Source organism: Mauremys mutica, chromosome 21 (genome assembly GCF_020497125.1).
Source record: "Mauremys mutica isolate MM-2020 ecotype Southern chromosome 21, ASM2049712v1, whole genome shotgun sequence".
In the NCBI taxonomy this organism is placed as follows: domain Eukaryota; kingdom Metazoa; phylum Chordata; order Testudines; family Geoemydidae; genus Mauremys; species Mauremys mutica.
In genome coordinates, this window is record NC_059092.1 from 19172770 (window position 1) to 19196549 (window position 23780).

The 23780-nt window shown below is 48.9% G+C and overlaps 1 protein-coding gene across 5 annotated transcripts in view; it reads right to left on the bottom strand.

The window, feature by feature from the left end:
* Positions 1–406: 406 nt before the first annotated feature.
* ZBTB40 (zinc finger and BTB domain containing 40) overlaps positions 407–23780 on the bottom strand; it is a 67381-nt gene continuing 44007 nt past the window's right edge. For 4 of the 5 annotated variants that reach the window (XM_044996521.1, XM_044996518.1, XM_044996516.1 and 1 more), the window contains 9 exons: positions 22258–22426; positions 18180–18596; positions 16240–16446; positions 11651–11815; positions 10832–11046; positions 9155–9317; positions 8421–8507; positions 3841–4067; positions 407–2829 (listed from right to left, as the gene is read on the bottom strand). In XM_044996521.1, the coding sequence (XP_044852456.1) occupies positions 2635–2829; positions 3841–4067; positions 8421–8507; positions 9155–9317; positions 10832–11046; positions 11651–11815; positions 16240–16446; positions 18180–18596; positions 22258–22426 (1845 nt within the window). In that variant the 3' untranslated portion in view covers positions 407–2634. The remainder of the gene's footprint in view (positions 2830–3840; positions 4068–8420; positions 8508–9154; positions 9318–10831; positions 11047–11650; positions 11816–16239; positions 16447–18179; positions 18597–22257; positions 22427–23780) is intronic. The other variant, XM_044996520.1, reaches the window with a different exon arrangement.

The following is a 23780-nucleotide window of genomic DNA, read 5'->3' on the forward strand; positions in this document are numbered from 1 at the left end:
TCTCAAGAGGCCCAAGAGCCCAGCAGCGAGAGGAGGTTTGGAAATGTCCAAGAAGAGCTTCAGCAAAAGTTAGCAGAAGCCTTTCCACTGCAATGACTTCCCAAGATCTTGAGCACCATCTCCTGGCCATTCTTGGATTCAGGGTTAATTTCACTTCAAGTGTCTTCTGTTTGCTTCTGACTTAAAATCCCCAGGGACAGACAGCCTGAGTGTGTGCGCAGCTGAGGGAGAGATTCAGAGGTGGAAGCACATCACTACACTCTGTGCAGCATTTCAGCAGGATCATCCACTTGCTATCACCCACAAACTCATGCTGCAGAATGTCTGCTTCACTGGGCCTTTGCTCCCAGCAAGGAAAATGGCACCTTGGCCATTTGCTCACATCCTTCACGTTGTAATAGGGGCATCAAGCCAGATGACTGACAAGGAAAGTTTGGACTATTTAACAACAGTCTCAGGCTAGTGACTGAGAGGAACCAGCACAGGATACTGTTGGAAAGCCAGGATCTGTTCTTCTTCTGCTTTTGTGTGGCTCTGGGCAGTATGATTAAATGGGTATAGCTCATTGAGGGGGCTCGGTCCATGAGGCACAGTGAGGATCATTGCTCAGTATGTAAATAGTGCAGTGGCAGAGTTCAACCTTTTGGCATGAGGGAAAGGAAGATAAATGCTACTAGTTTCCTCTGAGCTGCAGGAACCCTGCATCCATCTAATTGCACTTCATAATGGATTCAGCAAACCATTAATTATCAGATTATATTTTAGGAAACTACAGATAAGAAAGCTTTGTGAAATTTATTCTTAAAGGGGCCATTACACAGCAATGAAGGTTTTGCATTGTGCTGGCACAGACAGCGAGCTTTATGCAAGGTATCCGAAAGCGTTTTACAAAGCCATGTATTGTGTGCCCCAGGGGAATGACTGTGTGCAATTGTGGCAGCCATTATGTGCTCAGAGAGAAATATTTGCATTAGCGCCAATTCATCGGTAATAGTATTAAATGCCTGAGAAATGATGGGCCAGAGCACTCAGATTAGCTGCTTCTCTCTTCAAACACTGCAGCTTCAATGGAACTAGAGGAGGCAGGGAGATCTTGTGGCTTTTGTCATCTTACAAAGAGGCTACAAGCTGTAGCTGTCCAGCTGTGGGTCTGACACTACTACTTAGTGTAGGGCACAAACTGTTGTAGCTGTGCTGTGCTGACGGCCTTGGCAGTGATTTGGTCAGGATTAGGCTCTGCCTACACAAGGCACTGCTAACCCTTGCTGGAGACAGGTTAACAGAGCCAGCTACAGCCATTGGGGGCTAGCGGAGGCTAGTGTTTTTTTATTTTGAGTTAGAGCTTCCTGTATGCCATTTTTAAAGGTTAAGAAGCCCCAGGTTGTGCAGTGCAGGGCGGGAGGGAGGGTGCAAGATGTGGTAGGGATGGGCAGCCATCTTTCCCAGGAGGGCTCCGCATGAGAAAGGCAAAGGGCCACTTGCTGAAATCTGACAGGGCTCCAAGTCGCCCCCAACTTAGCAAGTTTGGTGTCCTGGCTAAGGGAGAGATGAGGTTGGGCCATTCGCACCTGCATAGCAGCTGCTTTTTGAACAGCAGACAGCTGATTAGATACTTTACATCTGCTGAGAGACATGACCCAACATCCTGTAACTGTGCACAACAGTTTGTCCCACCTGCTTGATCCCAGGACCCTACAGCTGCCAGCCCCAGACACCTTACTTTCATTCCCAGGACTAAGCTTTGGGATTTCTCTTCGTCAGGTTAAGACAGACACTTAGGACAATGCTCCTGAAACCTCATCTTGAGCAGAGATCCAAAGGGATGGCCCCGCTGCGGCAAAATTTTCTATGGGTATGTCTGGGCGTCAGAGCTCAAGCCCAGTCATGTACACGGCTGTTCTTAGTGCAGTAGAGTGAACCCTGTGATCTTGAGTCTGTAGACCCAGGCTCTGAGACTTGCTGCCATGGGTTTAAAACGCAGTGTAGACACATCAGAGGGCCTCAAGAGCAGTGTAGCCATGGGAGGGGGGCAAGAGAAGAAGCAGTGTGCCAGAAGCTGCCTTATCCACACAGATCTATGCTCTCGCAAATACCCTGTGTGTCCGTGTTCAGCCTTTATACTCTCTGATTCCTCCATGAGCATCTGTCACCAGCACCTCAACATAGCTGAGAGCAGCGCTTAGTCTGGCTCTTGACTGTTGAACTGGCAGCCCCCAACTGTTTCTATGTCTGACTGAAATTCCCTCCATCTCTCTCTCCTGCTCCCCCCCCCCCCCGCCCCACTTGCTTAGCTGTGCTCTATCTCTCTCTTTTCCTATGACTCAAAGCATTTTCCTTGGGCTGGAAGGGACATGCGGCCCACTCCCTCAGAACCAAAAGCTGCTGCCCACCGCCCCGGCCAGGGAAGGACGCCCTCTTGGATCCATGACTTCCAAGCAGAGTTACTACCGCCAATCTCTCATGTTCTCAGACGTGCTGTGCCTGCAGTGCATCACTTCTTTTGCCAGTCTCACACATTCCAAAGTTTTTTGCTGGAAAAAAAAAACCAATCTCATTGCCACAGCAGCACACCTGGGCACGTACAGCCGATGAGCCAGCCTGGTGGCTTCCCTTCCAAGTGCTCTCAGCCACGCCTCACTTAGCCTCTTCACAAATCAGAGTTACTTTGTCATCAAACAAGTCCTCCATAGTCACCGCCACCAGCTCCGAGCCAGCTTGGTTAGCTTGGGGATCTGGCAATGTCACAAAGACTTGGGAGCCAGCAAGCTGGGCTTCGTCCAAGGTGATCATCTGCTCGGCTGCTTCTCCTTGCTCCGATGTCTGAATCACCTGAATGGGAGAGTCAAGGAGACACTTAGCGCAGGCTTTCCTCTAAACTGCTCCAATGTCTGCATCATTCTCGGCCCAAGCTCTAATGATAACATTTACTTTCGCGCCAGAGGAGTGCAATTACAATAGGCATGAGCCTAATGGGAAACTCCAAGCCGCACGCACAAGCGATGCAAAAGAGAAGTCAGGCAAGCAATTTAAATATTTCTCTTCACAAAATTGCTATAATTTAACACCATATGCAGTCTTGGATCATAAAGATTCTATGATTACACACTAGTGGAACACCATCCCAGGGAATCTCACACACTGGGCTCCCACATCCAAAGAGCTATTCTCTACTGATAGCTTCAATGTTAAACAGTCAGTATGGACTTCCAGGCCTAAAATTTGGCCTTCTCCAAAATAGTTATTATCTAGTGGGGAATGTTATCTGGATTCCAATAGACTCTTTGTTTGAGTAACTAGTCTGCTCCGCACATCCCGCCAACACTCCCGCCTGAGTTCCCCGAGAGCATGGGTGAGAATGAGAGACAGGGCCTGTGGAACAGAAAGCGTGGAGGTAAAGGGCTGGTCGTGATGGGGAACCAATTCAGTTTGAATAGAGCCTCAGCATTTCCTGCTACCCAAACCCTGACTGGTGTTCAAGTATTAACATACTGACAGGGCTCCCTCCTTCCTCCCCCCTCAAACCAGTCACACCCCTGTGCTTTGCATACCAGAGCCCAGAGAGCTCCAAGCAGCTGAAGGACCTATCAGACACGGCCTGACTGGATTCTTCAGAACAGGCAGCTTTTTTGAGGGGGGAGGTGTGGAGCAGAAATGGAAGTAGGGGACCTGGGGATGCCCACCAATGCAGAGAATAATGGGGCTGGGAGGATGCAGGGGAGGAAGGAGAGGGATGGACCCCACAACAGAGACATTCCAACTTTGAGAGCTTATTCCAGGCTCCCCTACATGAGGTTTGCCTGGTGCTCGTGGTGACTGCCAGCGACTGGAGGAATCAGTTACCTGCACAAGCTGGGCAGTGGTGGCCTGGCATTCCGTGAACGTCACCTTTGGGTGCTCAGCGCTGTAGTGAGTCTGCAGCTGCTCCTGAGTAGTGAAAAGCTCCCCACACAGCCCACAGGTGAAGGTGCTCCCTATCTGCTTAAAGTGCTCTGTGGTGACATGGTGCTGCAGGGCCCCCGGGAAGCGGAAGGAGGCCGCGCAGTACAAGCAGCGAAATGGCTGGGTCCCTGTGTAAGAGACATGGAGAAAGCATCACTCTGAGTCGAACATATTGGAGCAGTAGAGAGCCAGGGCTGGGGCAGGCAAGGGAGGAAGGAGTGCGCTCCTGGAGACAATGGGGAGCAGTGTGTGAGAGGCTCTGCAATGAGCCACACAGTGGTACGTGTAGGGGTGGGACACCGAGCGTGATGGTGTCTGGTGAGGGATCCTGCCTGCGCTCTGTGACTGCACTATGGTGTGGATTGTTTGGGGGTTTTGGTTTTTATCTTGACCATCTGCCTCTCACACACAGCTCTCCCCACTCCCTCTTTTGCATCACAGCCTCCATCCCCTTCTCTTGCCTGCATTGACTCAATGGCCTCTTCCTGTTACCCTCACCCCTCTATAGTTCCCACCAGCTCCACCTGCTTCTCTTCCCATCTCCTCCCACCAGTTCAAATCCAGATCCCACATCCACACTCCCCTTCTCAAATTGCCCCAAACTTGGCCCTCCCTCCATCCCCCAACCTCGCTACCTGCCAAACCTATCCCTGCCATCACCTCCACACCCCTCATACCCATCTCGCTCCTTCCCCCTTCTCTTGCTGTCTCTGGAACACCCACTCCGGCTCCACCGAGATCTCAGCCATCCACAACCTCTTCTTGCCTGGCTCTCTCCAGCTCCTGGCTCTCACAGAGACCTGGATCCCTTCACCTGACACTGCCTCTGCAGCAGCCCTTTCCTTCTCTCATACTCCCTGCCCTACATCAGATCGGTGGGGCTGCTGGGCTTCTCCTCTCCCATTACTACTCCCTCCTCCCCCTTCAACACCTTCTCCTCTTTTCAGTAGTACTGCAACCCAGCCTTCTCTCCTCTCCTCTGCTATGCTGCTGTCATCTACCATCCACCCGCCTTCCTCTCTGATCTCAATTCATACATTCATAGACTATAGGGCCAGAGAGGACCACTGCGATCAGCTAGTCTGACCTCCTGCACAACACGGGCCATAGGACTGCCCTGAATTAATTCCTGTTTGAACTAGAGCAGATGGCTTAGAAAAAACATCCAATCTTGATTTAAAAAGACAATTGCAAGATCCGTCTTCCCAACCCTCAGCCCCGGCTCACCCCCAACATCTGCGTCCCCCACTCCTGCTCCAGTGCTTCTTTGGCCAAATTCCTGAAACAAAGGTGACTTCCTCCACTACACATTCATTCTCTCCTCCATCACTTCTGCCATCTTCCTAGCTAAAGACATTCCTTCTCCAACTGAACTGAACACCACGTCTCTATTCCAGCCGCCTTTTTTGCCACCTTTGACTCATTCCTCCACCCTCCTCCTGCCTCCACTTCTCTTCCTGCACAGGAACTTGCTGATTTTTTCCATGAAAAAATGGACAAAATATGAGTGACCTTCCCCCTCCCCTTAGCTTGCCTTCCCTTCCTGCCTCCCTTCCCACAACATTCTCCTCCTCTCTGCTCACAGACACAGAAGTTTCTCATCTGCTCTCCTCCTCCAATCCCTCCACTTGCCCCAGTGACTCCACCCCATTTCCCGATCTCCCTCACACCCTCCCTTATTCTTCTCCTTAATCTCTCACCCTCCTCTCGTTCCCCTCATAAGACAAACATGCTTTAGTTTCTCCCATCTTAAAAACACACCCTTGACCTCACCTACCTCACAAAGTAGTGCCCCATCTCCCTCCTCCCCTTCTCTCTAAACCAGGGGTGGGCAAACTTTTTGGGCCAAGGGCCACATCTGGGTGGGGAAATTGTATGCAGGGCCGGGGCAGGAGTGTGGTGTGCAGGAAGGGGCTCAGGGTAAGGGACTGGGGCAGAGGAAGGGTTCGGGGTGCATGAGGGGCTCAGAGAAGGAGGTTGGGGTGCAGGAGGGGTACAGAGTGCAGGAGGGGGCTCAGGGCAGGGGTGCATGAGGGGTGCGGACTGCGGGAGGGGGCTCAGGGCAGGGGGTTGGGGTGCACAGGGGTTCAAGGTGCAGCAGGGAGCTCAGGGCAAGGGGTTGAGGTGCAGAAGGGGAGTGGGGTGCGGCAGGGGGCTCAGGGCAGGAGGTTGGGGGATGGGCTTAAGGAGGGGTTTGGGCTCTGGCCTGGCGCCGCTTACCTCAAGCAGCTCTGGGGTGACAGCGGCACACAGTGGGGCCAGGGCAGGCTCCCTGAATGCCTGCCCTGCCCCTGGCCGCTCCCGGAAGCGCTGTGGCCCCTGGGAGGAAGGGAGGCGGAGGGCTCTGTGTGCACTGCCCTTGTCGTGCCTCTAGGTACATCCCCGGAAGCTCCCATTGGCCGTGGTTCCCCGTTCCCAGCCAATGGGAGCTGCGGAGAGCGGTGCCTGGCGGCAAGGACAACGCATGGAGCCCTCTGCCCCCCATGATTTCAAGAAGAGTAGCATGGTCAGCGGTGTCAAAGGTGACTGGCGGGTCAGGGAGGTTGAGGATAAAGGATTGGTTCTGAGATCTGGCAAATAGGGGGACACTGGAGACTTTGATGAGAGCAGGGGCTGCAGGGAACTGATGCCGGCGGTGCCGCAGGCCGGATCCAAAGCCAGATCTGGCCCACGGGCCGTAGTTTGCCCACCCCCGCTCTAAACTCATAGAATCATAGAATATCAGGGTTGGAAGGGACCTCAGGAGGTCATCTAGTCCAACCCCCGGCTCAAAGCAGGACCAATTCCCAACTAAATCATCCCAGCCAGGGCTTTGTCAAGCCTGACTTTAAAAGCCTCTAAGGAAGGAGATTCCACCACCTCCCTAGGTAACCCATTCCAGTGCTCACCACTCTCTGAGTGAAAAAGCTTTTCCTAATATCCAACCTAAACCTCCCCCATTGCAACCTAAACCTGGAACATGCTGTCTACGATCACTGTATGGAACTGGAAAAGTGGGACTCCATTCCAGAAGCTCTCCACACTAGCTTCCTCCCCTTCAGCTCTATGAAACTGCTCTCATCAAAGTCTCCAGTGTCCCCCTATTTGCCAAATCTCAGAACCAGTCCTTTATCCTCAGCCTCCCTGACCCGCCAGTCACCTTTGACACCGCTGACCATGCTACTCTTCTTGAAATCATGTTCTCCCTTGGCTTCCCTGACTGTTCTCTCTTGGTTCTCCTCCTACTTCTCTAATCGCTCCTTCAGCATGTCCTTGGAGGATCCTCCACATAACCCACCCCAGCTGTCTGTGGTGGTATCACAAGGCTCTGTCTTTATCCCCTTCTCCTCTTCCTCTACGCCTCATCTGTGGATAATCTCATCTACAAACACAAATTCAATTACCATCTCTACCCTGACGGCTCACAGATCTACCTCACTACTCCAGACCTGTCTCCTTCTGTCCTAAGTAAAATCTCGGCCTGCCCCTCTGACATCTCCTTACGGATGTCTAGCCATCAACTGAAGCTCAACATGGCAAAAACAGAGCTCTTAATCTCTCCAGCCCTCCAAACCTTTCCCCCACCTCCTTTCTTGATCACTGTGGACAACACCTCCATCAGGCTTGTCACTCAGGCCCATAACCTGGGCATCATCTGTGACTTAGAATGCTCTCTAGGGCCTCACATCCAACCTATGTCTAAATCTAGCAGATTCTTCTTCCATCATATCCCTAAGATACGGCCTTTCCTATCCATCCACAGAGCAACAACTCTCCTCCAGGCTCTCATCTCGTGTCTTGATTACTGCAACATTCTTCTCTCTTGGGGCTCGACAAAGGCAACCTTGCCCCACTCATATCCATTCAGAATGCTGCTGCAAGGATCATTCTCTTAGCTCGTTGCATTGACCATGACATGCGCTCCCCTCCTTTTGCATCCCTCCACTGGCTCCCTCTTCTCTACCATATCAAACATAAGCTATTTGTATTCACCTTTGAGACCCTTCACAGCCTATCCCCACTCTACCTATCATCTCTCATTCACTACTGAGATGTTGACTCCCACCTCTGATTGGCTCATGATGCCAGCCTCCATCACCCACTTGTTAAATTTTCAAACAAGACCCTTTGTGCTTTCTCCTGCACTGTCCCTCATGTCTGGGAGGAGCTCCCCGTAAACACCAACAAAGCCACATCATTAGCCTTCTTCACATCCCTCCTTAAAACTCTCCTTTCCCATGATGCCTACAAAGCACTTGACAACAGTTAGGCTGCTGGTGAGCTGAGTCCACTGGTGCTGACCAGTCGTGTCTGATTGTTTCCTTGTTCTCCCCGTTCTGTTCTGTATCCATCAGTTGTCTGTTGTCTTATATTTAGATTGCAAGCGCTTTGAGGCAAGGGCTATTTGTTCTGGGTTTGTACAGCACCTAGCACAACGGGGGCCTGGTCCATGACACAGGTTCCCTAGGTGCTATGGGAATACAAATCATAATAACAAAGACCTGAGTGCCTGCACTTGGCATGGACCTGCAGCAGAGCCAGCGTGGGGAAGAGCTCCTTACACTTCTCACACTCGTGGAACTTCACATCTGAAAACAAGAGCATGGGAGAGGTGTGGGCTCAAAGTTCCTTCCAGATCAGACAGTCACTCTGGGCCAGGGCTCCCGACCTAGACACACACCAGTTCTCAAGAGGGCCATGTCAGCAAGAGCCCGTCTCACTACAGTAACGAGAAGCATCTTGGGAGAGAGGACTTAGCAAAGGGAGGCTGTTACAGAACTAGTTACTCACACAGAGGGTATGTCTACACTGCAGTTAAACACCCACGGCTGGCCTGTGTCAGCTGACTTGGGCTCGGGCTGTGGAGCTGTTTAAATGCCGTGTAGATGGTCAGACTTGATCTGGAGCCCAGGCTCTGGGACCCTCCCCCAACACGAGGTCCCAGAGCCTAGCTCCAGCCCAAGCCCAAATGTCTACACTGCAATTAAACAGCCCTGTAACCTGAGACCTCCAAGCCTGAATCAGCTGACACAGGCCAGCTGTGGGTGTTTAATTGTAGCGTAGACATACCTAAAGAGGGGGCTCACTGGAGGAGACTGGTTTGACGGGATACAGTGAATTTAGTGCTGTCTCAGGAGACTGCTGTGCACAGTCCTGCCAGGTTAGGGTTATTCATGCAGCTCACTTCGATCTCCACAGCACTGGCTCCCCAGAGCACACAGTGGTGGATTCTTACCCGCATGTTCTGCCTTGACGTGCTTCTTGTGAGCAGTAGTGCTGGAGAAGGTTTTGTCACAGGAGCTGCACTGCAGTGAGGAGAACTTGGAAGAGCGGTGATTCTGAGCTGCAAAGACATCAGGGTGATGGGTCCGGTTGTGATACCATAACCCTGACAATTGCTGTAAAGATATAAATCAAACCATGTTACAATGGCAAAGCTGTTCTGCAGGGTAATGTGACAGCAACAGGCAGTGGTCATAAGGCCACATGGATACAGTGGTTGTGCTCAGTGGGAAGAGACACAGCAAACTGTACTGCTCATCTGCTCAACCCACCCCGTGCCACTCAGAACCGTTAATACTTCGCTTGTGTTACTGTAACTCATTTACAACAGCAGCATAGCATCCTGAGTCGGGCTCAGAGATCATGAGAGCTCTACTAAAAAAACCTCATCCCATCATGTCTGAAAAGCCCAGCACTATTAGTTCTTTCCCATCTTCCTCACTACGGGCCCCATTTGGGGATACATTTTCATACCCTGCTGCTTCAGAGCCATATGCAATATGGGGAATTCCATTCTAACAGCTTGTCATAAGTAGTTAGTAAAGGGTTAAAACATAGTACCTGGTAGGCACCTGACCTGAGGACCAATCAGGGAAGAGAATTTGAAACTCCTAGAAGGGAACTTTTTCCCTCTGTTTCTGTGTGTGTGGTTCTTAGCCGTTTGGAGTTACAAGAGTCCAGATGTTTTAATCAAGTCTCTACCAGTTTCCACCTTTCTGAACTAATTTCTACTAGTCAAGATAGTGAGTATTAGAAAGGTACTTTGTGTCCTCATCTAATAATCCTATGTTTGCAATTCTGTGTGTTTGCTATTGATTATTCTTAATTCTGCCTGTATTGTTTGTACTGAGAAGGAGAGAGGATTCTCTCAAGAACTTAGCAAGGTTATACCCTATGAGTGTCCAACTTGGACTCATAGAAATTCTGTATTTTCTTGTTTTTCTTTTAATAAATCCTTTAATAAAGATTTGATTAAATCCCTCTACTGTGGATACAGGGGGAGGGGCTAAGAAACTCTCTCTTGGTGGTAAGACAGACTTATCTCCGGGCAGAGAGGGGAGGGGGAAGGTTTCTCTCTCTGTGAGTTGATCTGTGTTTCCCCAGGGAACGTCTTTGGAAAGAGGCAGGGGAAAAACAGGGGTATCCCGGCCCACGTAATTGACCGGGTGGTGGCGGCAAAAAGGGAACCTACCCTAGGATTTTAGGGTGGGGGGATACATGCTGGTCCTCAACTTGAAACCCCCCAGTTTCAAGTGAGGGTAAAACCATGACACAGCTCTTAGTAGCCAAGAAGGCTAGAAACTTTATACTGAAGTCAAAGCTCAGATTCTGGGGAGTCCAGGACATGCATTTATCTAAATCTTTGCAACTGGCACATTTTCAGAGCCTACAGATTTCTATTGTCCTTGTTTGTATGCCTGTCTTCTTTCTACTGGTCACAGGACAACTCCTGCTCTGAGCAACAAGGAGTCTTGTTCCTTTTGCAATGGAGGCATTGCCTTGTGTGAGTGTTTAATTGCACACTGTCCGTGAGTGGTTTCTCCGAAAAGCAACATGCAATAGGGTATGCTGGAGGGATGGGATAACATGCTGGGGTGTTGGGGTAACATGTGCACTGAGCCCAGCTCACCTGATAGGCTTTGTCACAAATCTCACAGCTGAACGGCTTCCCTCCAACATGGGTCACCATGTGGCGCTCCAGGAGGGATGGAGCACTGAAGACTTTCCCACAGGTAGTGCAGGGATGGTACTCCCTGGAGTGGACCTCATGAATGTGCTTGCGATGCTCCTGCAGGGTGGGGAAGCTCATCCGACATTTCTTGCAATCATATGGATCCTCAATATCTGCTCCCACAAAGAGGTGGTGAAAAGCAGGGGTGGGGAGGAGAGAGGAAGACAGGCAGATCAAGAAGAAAAGACAGGAGAAGAGGCAGCAGAAAGAGGGGCGCCAGAGAGGAAACGAGATGCTAGTTATTTCCAGGCAATAGCAAACGTCTGAGCGTTAGGATCTTTGCGGGTAGGTACCATTCCCCTCTTTCTTCCCCTGTCACTTACAGTGATGAAGATTCCCAGCTGGTTCTTTGGAGCCCCTTTCCCTTGGCCTGTGTTGTTAGACTTTGCTGTTTCCTTGAGAAGATCCCACCCTTACGTCCGGAATGTAAAGCTTCTTAACAACAGCCTTTCCCTTCCCAGGAGGGAAAGTCCCACCATGGAAGCACCAGTGAAAGGCCAGACTGCTGTCACTCACAGCGCCCATGAAGCTCCAGGACATCGGGACAGCCCCTTGCATTCTTGCTGTGGTCTGGAACATCAAGCACTTGAACATGGCATTGCCCCTTCATCTCTGCCTCTCAGTCACATTCTGATGGGCATTTAAAGAGCTCCAGCAGCTCTGTTCTGCCCCATGGGAAGGACTCTGTTTGAGGCATGGCAGGGCTCAGATACTCACTGTGGAAGGTGCGCAGATGGATGGAGAGCCCATTGGCCTGCCTGAATCCTTTCCCACACTCTCTGCAGACATATGGCTTATCTCCGGTGTGAGTCCTCACATGACGAGACAGCTCAATGGACTGGGCGAATACCGCATCACAGTACTGGCAGGCATACATCTTCCCTGCAGTGAGAGCCAAGATCAGAGGCTGGAACTTCTCCAGCTGGCCCTGACAAGGGGGACAGGATTTCTGGACAACGTAAGCTCACTTCTCAGGAAAGGAGGCAGGAGGTTACAGAACACAAAAGCTCTCATGGAACCGACACCTTGCTCACAACACAAACTTCCAGACAAAAGTAGTCCTTCCCAAAGATGCTGGCATCTGAATCACAAAACCTCGCGTGCAAAAGACGATCTCTCTCTGACTATAAACACAGACAATACCATACGTGCAGCTACAATGCAGACCGTTTAACCACTGGCTGTTCTACAGACACAGAATTATTATTGTAAAACATCGATGCTGTTTGCACACAAGTTTGCAATGTGCTTTACAAACAAAGCAACAAATTCTCTGCTCAGAGGCGCTTACAAGCTTCCATGAGACAAGGAAACATACCCAAGACAGCAGTCTGTCTAACAGAACCACCTGTCAGGGATGGTCTAGAAAATACTTAGTCCTGCCATGAGTGCAGGGGACTGGACTAGATGACCGCTCGAGGTCTCTTCCAGTCCTATGATTCTATGATTCTGTGAGGGAGGATGTAGGAAGCACTGATGAGTAGAGTGAGGTAGAATGTTTCTACTGAAACTTTTCAGTCTAAAGTGCAATTTCCTTGAAATTTATTTGTTTTGCAAAAACAGTTTGATTTTTATATTTTTCAGTGAAAAAAATTAAAACGAAGCAAAATTTTTCATTTCATTTCATTTTTCAAAACCTTCCAAAAATGGGTTTTGATTTGGGGCGTTCCCCTCACTTTCTCCCCATTTCCTATTTTTTGTACCTTTTTTCCAGAAGGGAAAAAGAGGAAGGAAGTTTTAAAACAGAGAGAGAAAAGGAATATATATATATTTTTTTAAAAGCAGGACCTTTTTCAGTTTTTTAAAATCGAAATGAAAATGTGTTGTGTTTTGAATTTGCAATCAAAATGTATTATGGGAAAATCTACTGCAGAGAAGAGGGGAAGGCAGGTTGCTTTCATAGATGAGGTCAGAAGAGACAACTGTGCTAGTCTGACCTCCTGCACAGCACAGGCTATAGAACCTCCCTGAATTCAATCCTGTTTGAAACAGTGAGATTGGAGGTAGAGAGGGCATCAGGCAGGCAAGGTGTTCCAGGAACAGAGGGCAGTGCTTAGAAGGTATAAAGCAGAGAACAGGAAGACGAGACAAAGGGGGAAGAGTGGGGCAGAGGCCTGGGATGAGAACTGGTGGGGAGGAGAAGAGACAGGGACTAGATGGGGACAACAGTATGTGCTGCCTTCCAGGCAAGGTCTTGGAGCTTGTATGGGAGACAGTAGAAGTCAGGATGCCAACCCAGGCATTCCAGGAGTGGGCACTGAGGTCAGAGGAGTTTCACAGCTGTGCTTGGAACAGACTAGAGAAGCAGGAAAGCCAGCAGTAATCAAGGCAAAAGATGACCCAGGTGGGGACTGGGGTTTCAGCAGTGGGGATGGAGAGGAAAGGGCAGGTTTACCAGACAGGGAGAAGCAGTGATTCAGCAAAGGACTCAATGAAGGGCTGAGGGGAGGAGCAGGGTCACCCAGATGGGGGGGCAAGTGGGGCAATTTGCCCCAGGCCCCGGGCTCCGCAGGGGCCCCCACGAGAATGGCTGAGGCTCCCTCCCCGGCCCCACCCGGCCCTGTCTCCGCCCCTCTCCCGGAGCTTCAGCGCACCCAGCAGAGTCCGTGAACAGTGGTGCAGCGTGGCTCTGGCGGGGCCCCTGAGCTCCGCCCCGCTCAGAGCCGCGTGGTAAGGGGGCGGGGCTGCGAGCTCCGGGCCGAGCGGCTCCTCCCCTTACCACGCAGCTCTGAGCAGGGAGGAGCTCTGGCCCCACCGGAACCACACTGCCGCTGTCGAGCGAAGCTCCTGGATGCGCTGAGGTTCCGGGTGAGGGGGGAGCCAGGGGTAAGGGGCTGGGGCCAGGGCTGGGGGGGTTGGCTAAGGGGCAGGGAGTCCTGGGGACAGTCAGGGCACAGGGAGGGGGTAGAGGTTGGGGGGCAGTCAGGGGACAGGGAATGGGGGGGTTGGATCGTAGGTATTCTGGGGGTCTGTCAGGACTCAGCGGGGGGGCGGATAGGGGTCGGGGAAGTCAGGGATCAGGGGTGGGGTCCCGGGGTGGTGGTGGTGGGGGTCCTCTGGGGGACGGTGAGGGGACAAGGAGCAGAATGGGTCGGGGATTCTGAGTGGGGTGGGCAGTTGGGGGGCAGGAAGTGGGTGGGGGTCGGATAGGGGGCAGGGCCAGGCTGTTTGGGAGGTATAGCCTTCCCTACCCTAAAGCTCATTCAGCAGTTTGAGGCTTGCAGAAGAGCCAAGCTGTTAGCTTTTCCATTAGGGCTCCCATCCCTTTCACTTCTCAAATGCCAAATTATAGTCTATATTTAATTTCAGTGCCATAGGGAGATTCATGTCAGGGGAGGGTAGCTTCATTTAAAATTAGCCATTGGGGGAGGGATCACATGAGAAGAGCAATATCCTTCCCAACCCTACCAAGGGAGACCCCCCTCTGCTGCATTCCCTGAGGCTCCGGGGGGGGGGGGGGGGGGGGTTAATTCAGTGGTTCTCAAACTTTTATATCGGTGACCCCTTCCACATAGCAAACCTCTGAGTGTGACCCCCCCCATAAATTAAAAACACTTTTTTATATATCTAACACTATTATAAATGCTGGAGGCAAAGCGGGGTTTGAGGTGGAGGCTGAAAGCTCGCGACTCCCAGCAATAACCTCATGACCCCCTGAGGGGTCCTGACCCCCAGTTTGAGAACCCCTGGGTTCATTTAATTTTAGTATCCTGTGTCCATTCACATGCATGTGCTATTTTGAGCATTTCAGTTTTTACAACATAGGCTCATCCCAGATTCTGGAACAAGCTCAAATGCTCAGTTCATGGAGTATGTACATAAGCTATACTAAAGACAAACCCACAGCAATCGTCTCCAGTTTGTGAGGGACCCCATGGAGCCAGTCTCTAGGAAACAGATAAATGCATGGAGGTTAAGTCCATTAATGGCTATTAGCTAGGATGGGTAAGGAATGGTGTCCCTAGCCTCTGTTTGTCAGAGGGTGGAGATGGATGGCAGGAGAGAGATCACTTGATCATTACCTGTTAGGTTTACTCCCTCTGCGGCACTTGGCATTGGCCATTGTCAGTAGACAGGATACTGGGCTGGATGGACCTTTGGTTTGACCCAGTATGGCTGTTCTTATGTTCTAACCTAAATGAACCCAAAGTTATGTAGACAGATATGAGTCAAGGAAGCCAGCAGAGTATCAGAAACCTGGAAAAAATCTCTGACTGGATGGGCTCAGGTGTTTGGTCACAAGCTGAGGTGGTTCAAAAGTTCTGGATTTTTTTTAAGCAGAATTTTTTTATTGTTTCTTTGAACAATCAAACACAGCAAGCAGCAAATATTTGGCCACACACTTCTGAAACCCCAAACCATATTCAGGTTTTGGCAGACTAATTTCAGCTTTTCAATTAAAAAAAACACAACAAATTTTGAAGGAAAGCAGACATTGTCTATGATTTTTTTCTGTTTTTTAAAAACCCCTAGTTTTCGACCCAGAAAAAGTTTTGATGGAAAATATTTGTCCAACCCTTTTAATGAACTTTAGTGCCTTTTAGCACTAGCTGATGCTGAGAACCAGTGATACCTTGTAAAGAAGTTTTCTCAAAACTGGGTTTGTGCCGAGATGCAGAAGGTTTATTTTTCCCAGGGCCGCCCGTGGGCAGGGAGCGAGTGGGGCAATTTGCGCCGGGCCCTGCAGGGGCCCCACGAGAATATAGTATTCTATAGTATTGCAATTTTTTTTATGGAAGGGGCCCCCAAAATTGCTTTGCCCCAAGCCCCCTGAATCCTCTGGGCGGCCCTGGGGAGGAGGCAACAGACACTGGAGCTGTGGGCCCTGAAGACATGAAGGAGAATGGACATGAAGAACAAAGGCAGAGAGAGGGAACATGGGAAGGTCTGTTTGAGAGAGTGAGATGGCAGCTGGGGAGTGACAGAGTGATGCCAGAGGCAGCTGGGGAATGATCTGCATCAACCGCTAGGGTGGGTAGCTGAAACCGTTATCAGCAGATAAGGGTGGAGAAAGGTGGGCAGTCAGAGAGACAGGCACCAGCCAAGGACAAAAGCAGAGGAGCCATTAAAAGGGAGGCTGAAGGAACAACCCATCAGCAAGGCAGGAGCAGCAGAGGTAGCCAGGCGTGGATGGATGAAGCCATGACTCCTCACGTATGTAAATATTAATGTCCTATTCTGCAGCCAGGGCACCTGTAGTGTGGCCCTGTGCTTTAACTGCCAGGCCATGCTCCTCCTCCAAGCACACACAAAGGCACACAGGCCCTGGGGCACAATGGGGATGCAGAAGGCTACAGCAGGCTCACCCTCAGAGTGCTTCTTCTTCGTGTGATAGGCCAGGGCGGAGGCCTGTGTGAAGGTCATGAGGCAGTGCTTGCACGTGAAGGGGCGGTCTCCGGTGTGCAGCCGCAGATGGTTCTTCAGGGTGGAGTTGGCCGCAAACTTGGCACCACACTCTTCGCAGGAGAAGGGCTTCTCGTCAAAGTGCTCTGTCAGCTTATGGTACTGCATTCCTGGGGGCAGGAGACCAAGGGCAGCAGTTAACACCTGGCACAAAGGTATCTGGAGAAAGGGGTAAACAGTGAGGTGGCAAACTGTGCAGATGATACTAAACTGCTCAAGATAGTTAAGACCAAAGCAGACTGTGAAAAACTTCAAAAAGATCTCACAAAATTAAGTGGTTGGGCAACAAAATGGCAAATGAAACTTAATGTGGATAAATGTAAAGTAATGCACATTGGAAAAAAATAACCCCAACTATACATACAATATGATGGGGGCTAATTTAGCTACAACTAATCAGGAAAGAGCTCTTGGAGTCATCATGGATAGTTCTCTGAAGATGTCCACGCAGTGTGCAGAGGCAGTCAAAAAAGCAAACAGGATATTAGGAATCATTAAAAAAAAAGGGATAGAGAATAAAATGGAGAATATCTTATTGCTCTTATATAAATCCATGCTACACCCACATCTTGAATACTGCGTACAGATGTGGTCTCCTCATCTCAAAAGAGATATACTAGCATTAGAAAGGTTCAGAGAAGGGCAACTAAAATGCTTAGGTGTTTGGAACGGGTCCATTGTGAGAAGAGATTAAAGAGGCTAGGACTTTTCAGCTTGGAAAAGAGGAGACTAAGGGGGGATATGATAGAGGTATATAAAATCATGAGTGGTGTGGAGAAAGTGAATAAGAAAAAGTTATTTATTTGTTCCCATAATATTAGAACTAGGGGCCACCAAATGAAATTAATGGGCAGCAGGTTTAAAACAAATAAAAGGAAGTTCTTCTTCACACAGTGCAGTCAACCTGTGGAACTCCTTGCCTGAGGAGGTTGTGAAGGCTAGAACTAGAACAGGGTTTAAAAGAGAACTAGATACATTCATGGAGGTTAAGTCCATTAATGGCTGTTAGCCTGGATGGGTAAGGAATGGTGTCACTAGCCTCTGTTTGTAGAGGGTGGAGATGGATGGCAGGAGAGAGATCACTTGATCATTGCCTGTTAGGTTCACTCCCTCTGGGGCACCTGGCATTGGCCACTGTCAGTAGACAGGATACTGGGCTGGATGGACCTTTGGTCTGACCCAGTATGGCCATTCTTATGTTCTTATGTTATTTTGTGCAAAAGCAATACCCCATCCCAGCCCTGACACTAGATCACCGGGTAACTGCCTAACTTCACTTCAAAGGAGTTCAAAGGAGCTGATTTTCTTAGCAGCCAGCAGTCCCAAACCGCTTCCCTAGCTGCCACTTGCTGAGAGAGGAAAGAATGACATGGTAGTGAACTCCTTCTGCCCATAGAGTGGTGCTACCCCATCCGCCATGCTGAGAGCAGGGAGGCTTGGGGGTGGGAGGAAAAGGAACCCAGCGCACTGAGCAGCTTTGGCCTTTTCTTTACCACCAGCTGAAGAACTGAACAGGCCATCTTGCAGTGCAATTATTTCTGGAGGCCTTTTAAATTGCCAGCAGCCCCACTTTTCCTACATGAGCCTCTTGCAATGGTGGGAAAAAACGATCATGCAAGAAGCTGGGGCAATCAGCAGGGGAGGTGAAATGAACTGAACTGCATTCCCCTCTCCACAGTGCAGTTCAGGGCTTCTCAATCTCCCCTACAGTCCCCAGTGCATAAGTGAGGGAGGGGGGCTCTGACTTCAGGCGATCTAATGTGTTGTTAACAAGGCAATTACCCTGGTATCTAAGCACCAATTCCCATGCTACTTGTGGAATCTCTCCCAGGTCTAACCCTACCTGAGGCATGAGCAAATTCTCTTCCACAGATGTCACATGTCACTGGGAGCCGTTTCTTCTTCTTTTTGGCTGTTCCTGCAGCTTCAGGCCCTCCGTGGGCCTCCAGCTGATGCTTTTCCAGCTCCTTCTTGGAGGTCTTGATCTCACTGCACTCTTTACACTGCACTTGCTTCCCCTTGGCCACGCGACACCGCTTCATGTGCACCTTCAGACGGCAGTAGAAATGGAAGCTCTTATCACAGGCCTTGCAGACAAAGTTCTTCTTGGAGGGAGTTTTCTCTTGGGGCTCCTTCTGCTCCTTGGCGCTTACACCCCCAGCCTTCTCCTCCTCCTTGTCCATAGCTTCAATCTGGGATTCACTGTTCACCTTCCACTTCCTGATTCCAGCCTTCTCCCCACTTCCCTCAGTCAGGAGCCCTGTGTGGATAACAACTCCTATTTCAATGCTTACTGACAACTCCAGTTGCTGGCCTTCCTCACCCCATGCCTATTAAGAGCTCCTTATCCTGCACTATTCTGCACAGGTGTGAATGGATACCTGCATGCATGCAGAACACGGTCACACCCACTTTGTGAAGGTCGCAATGACAATATCACGTGCAAGGAAGTGGAGCATCTGGCCTGAATTTCTCTGTCAAAAATGCCAATATCTACAGAGTGTTGGATAAAGCGACAGAGCGCCTGGGCAGAATTTCAAAAGAACTCAGCTCTCATTGCAGCACCAATGAGAATAATCAGAGCTGCAGGGAACTCAGCACTTTGAAATGGCGTCCTACTCACATGAGGGAAATTATTGTGTGGGTAAAGATTTGCAGATCTGAGGCCTTTGTTATGACGGCACCCCGATGGAACCAGAGATAAGGCAGCATTGAATTCTCCATTTAAAGTGAATGCAGATCCCTTAATTGAACAGGGTAAGTCCCTCTCCATCATAGCCTGGGGTGCTTCATACTCCTCTAGGTAGACCTCTACTGGATTTAAAATCACTCATTGATGCCCCCTTTCCAGAGATTCTAACAATTTTTCAAGCCCTGGCAACGGCACAATCCCAAAAGGCACAAACTGGAAAATGTTCGCCAGACTCCAGCCTACAGGAAACTCCATGGGGTAATGGGTGTGGTGGAGGTAATACAAATATAAACAGTGTTTTGGCTTCTTCGTTATAGGTAGAATTCTGCAAATCTGTGGCCATGGAAACTAGCGCAGAATTCACCCCTTGCCACAGCACTGTTCTCAGGAACTCCAGGCTGCAGTTTTGGACGTTTGTTTCTAACTTTTGTTGTTATGGAGCGAACCTTGCAAATGTAAATTGAGTGTAACTAATGCAGCGATGTCACCCTGAGTTTGCAGGCAGCCTGAAAAATAGCTGAGAGATGTTAATTACCCGTGTATTTTAATACAGCATTAACTCTGAAACCTAAAGATGTCAATCTGTGGCATACTGAAAATGTAGTGAGCGTAAAATAAACTCTAAGACGACCCTTCGGTTCACCCTCCTTTGCCAAGACAGCACCATCCACATCTCATCTCTTCCATTTCACAGTCCCACTGAAGTTCCACCCTACTCCCATCCCACAGACCAAATCTACTCCCCTGACACCAGCACAGGAAGCTTTTCCCACTCACAGCACTGAGGCTCCCTGTAGCCTTCAGCACCTTAAATCATCTTATATAGGTTTTTGTGATTAGACCATATACACTCTTTCGGATATGCTACAGTGAACATCCTCTAAGGTATGAGCAGCAAGGAATTTGGGACTTAAGATGTTCCCAGGCCCTGGCTGACTGATACGGCATCCTGGGTGAAAATCCTTTACCTATTGAAGTCAGTGGGAGTTTTGCCATTGATTTCATTGTGACCAGGATTTCACCCTGAACTGAACTTGCCAATGAGCTGCAATACTTATTATAGTACATAAACTACCCGAAGAACGCACAGGAGATGTATATGAGGCAGATACGTAAGGAAGACTCTTAGCACCCACCTCCTGTAATCTAGGTCACTGCTTGTGAGACCCCAGCACTGGAATGTATATAGACAAGCACTCAACGAAGAAGAAATGGTTACTCAAATTACAGGAACTATAGTTCCTCAAGACTGATTGTTCAAATACATTCCACAACCTGCCCTTCTTCCTGCTACTATGGGGTCTGATTAAGCCTGGATTCTGTATTGGCGAAGGAACTGAGCGGCAGTTGGGGTCACCCTGCCCTTTATGCCCTCGTTTGGGATTACCAGGACACATAGTGCACAGGCACAGCCCCCCAACAGCCACCATTGGCCAACAGGTGCTGAACTCAAGTGCATTGGGTACATATGCACCAAACGCTGGAATAGATGTGGACAACACGTCTCAAAGAATCACCATTACTGTAAGCTAAGCGACTGTTTTCTGAGGTACACCACAACCCCACACCCATATAGCTCGACAATGATTACAGATAGCCTGACCAAAATGAGCATCACATCTTGAGGCTTCCACTATTGAGTAAAGCTGGTTGCTGCTTGACATATTTGTAGCATCAGAATGTTGCTCAAAGCATCATCAGAAGCTGCTTGTGCTCTAGCAGAGCAAGCTGTCACTCTCACTGGTGGCTCTATGTGGGCTAATTCATAGAATAAGTAGAAATCCAGTTAGGAAGTCTCTGTGTTGAAATGGCCTGACCTTTCATCTGCATAAGCCTGCAAATCTTTACCCACACAATAATTTCCCTCATGTGAGTAGGAAGCCATTTCAGAAGTGCTGATGCAGGGGGGATAGCTCAGTGGTTTGAGCATTAGCCTGCTAAACCCAGGGTTGTGAGTTCAATCCTCGAGGGGGCCACTGAGGGATCTAGGGCAAAAATCTGTCTGGGGATTGGTCCTGCTTTGAGCAGGGGGTTGGACTAGATACCTCCTGAGGTCCCTTCCAACCCTGACATTCTACAAACAGACTGGAGGAAATGCCTTAGTTCTATCAGCGTAAAAAGAGCACCCTATGAAAAGCTAGGGCGTGATGCTTAGGTTTGCCTTTGTTCAAATGTAGTTTTGGGGAAAACACAGGTAGATGTATAACCTGGTTTAGGTGGAAGTCAGAAACTACGTTCAGTATAAATTTTGGGTGAGGTCTCGAAGACACTCTGTCATTATTAAAAAAAACATATATGGGAGCCTTGTCATTAGTGCTTTTATCATCCCTACCTTCTGGTCGATGTTATTGCTACTAAAAAGTCTGTTCTGGTAGAAAGATGAAACAGGAAACATGTAGTGGGTGGCTCAAAAGGTGGGCCCATTAACCCTGCCAGTACAATAATTAGATCCCTAGCAGGGGAAAGTTTTCTGGCTGGAGGCTCTATCCTCATATGGCCTGTTAGGAACACCTAGTCACCATAGGGTGTGAAAATGTGGAATACCCATGAACTGTAGCGTGGAAAGCAGAGATGGCTGCTAGGTGGACCCTCAGAGAGCTTATCAATGACAGTAGGTACTGCAGAGTGCCTGGTATCAGAAGTAGAGATGGCAATAACTGACATTGTTGTGCCGAGATAATGAATCTTTTACACTTGACAGAGTAAGTCTCGTAGAGTCCTTTCTACTGTGGAGGAGAACATTTTGTATCTCATTTGAACAGAGTCTCTGTACTGATGTATACCAGCCAGCATCCATGCTATGACGGATAGGGAACGTGGATCTGGATGGAGGATCTGTCCATCTGTTTGAGGTATGATATCTGTATTGGAGTTTGGATGGGTCTGAGAATCAGAACAGCCCATGAAATCACATACAAAGGTAGTGGGTGAATCACTGAAGTTAGAGATGGTCTAATAGGTGTTGACCAATCAATCTCTCTCTCTACTAATGTAGGAATGACCTTGCAGTACATTTCCTAGTACATGGGGACATGCATGAATCCACTAGGATCCTAGTAAAAACACTAGGATCCCAAGCACACCTTTAGTGAATACCCCACTCTAACAGTACAATACAGGGATTGAGCAGGCAGCAATTTCATGCTGTGATCCTACATTAAACCACACACAGCTCCAATTACCAGAGACTGGTGTAAGCGAACTGGAGTGGCACCTGCAGGTTTCTTACCCACATGCCCCAGCTCCTGCATCACTGGCTGTAGGCCGGGGAAAGACTCATGAACAGTGCATAACAGCTGACAGATCTTGATGGCAGGTACAGACTTCTCCTGTGCAGTGCTCAGAGCTGCTTTCAAGGAGGCCTCTGAACTCTCCTTCTGAGAAGAAATACTCAGTAGCTAAAGAAACACAAGAGAGAAGTAGTAGTTACATGGCAGACAATGATATTTTTTCATTCCTGTACTTGCTTTAGCTTGGTTTAGACCCCCTATGAGAAACAGAAGAACACACCTTTCGCCACAGAGCTCAGAACATAAGAACAGCCATACTGGATCAGACCAATGGTCCATCTAGCCCAGTAACCCATTTCTGACAGCGGCAAGTGCCAGATACTTCAGAGGGAATGAACAAACCAGGCCAATTTTGAGTAATCCATCTGGTCATCCAGTCCCAGTTTCAGGTAACTGGAAGTTTAGGGATGCCCAGAGCATGGGGTTGCATCCCTGACCATCTTGGTTAATAGACGTTGATGGACCTGTCCTCCATGAACTTCTCTAATTCTTTTTTGAACCCAGTTATACTTTTGGCCTTCACAACATCCCCTGGCAATAAGTTCTATAGGTTGACTGTGAGTTGTGTGAAGAAGTACCTTCTCTTGTTTGCCTATTAATTTCATTCCGTGACCCTAAGTTGTGTTATGTGAAGGGGTAAATAACACTTGAAATAATAACGCTTTCTCCATACCATTCGTGATTTTATAGACCTCTATCATATCCCTTAGTCATCTCTTTTCTAAAATAAGCAGTCTCAGCCTTTTTAATCTTTCCTCATATGGAAGCTGTTCCATACCCCAATCATATTTTTGCCCTTCTCTGCTTTTCCAATTCTAATATATCTTTTTTGAGGTGAGACAACAAGAACTGCACACAATATTCAAGATGTGTGTGTACCATGAATTTATACAGTGGCATTATGATATTTTCTGTCTTATTATCTATCCAGTGTTAGCTTTTTTGACTGCTGCTGCATATTAAGCAGACTTTTTCAGAGAACTATCTACGATGACTCCAAGATTGCTTTCTTGAATGGTAACAGCTAAGTTAGACCCCATCATTTCGTATGTATAGTTTGGATTATGTTTTTCCATTTTTTTCCAATTACTTCGCACTTACTAAAACTGAATTTCATCTGCCATTTTGTCACCCGGTCAAGTGAGATCCCTTTGTAACTCTTTGCAGTCAGCTTTGGACTTAACTATCTTCAGTAGTTTAGCATTGTCTGCAAATTTTGTTCAGCCCTTTTTCCACATCATTTATGAATATGCTGAATAGCACGTGTCAGTACAGATCCTTGGGGTACCCCGCTATTTACCTCTCTTCATTGTGAAAATTGACCATTTATTTCTACTCTTGGTTTCCTATTTTTAACTAGTTACTGATTCATGGGAGTACCTTCCTTCTTATCCCATGACTGCTTACTTTGCTTAAGAGTCTTTGGTGAGGCTCCTTGCCAAAGTCTTTCTGAAAATCAAAA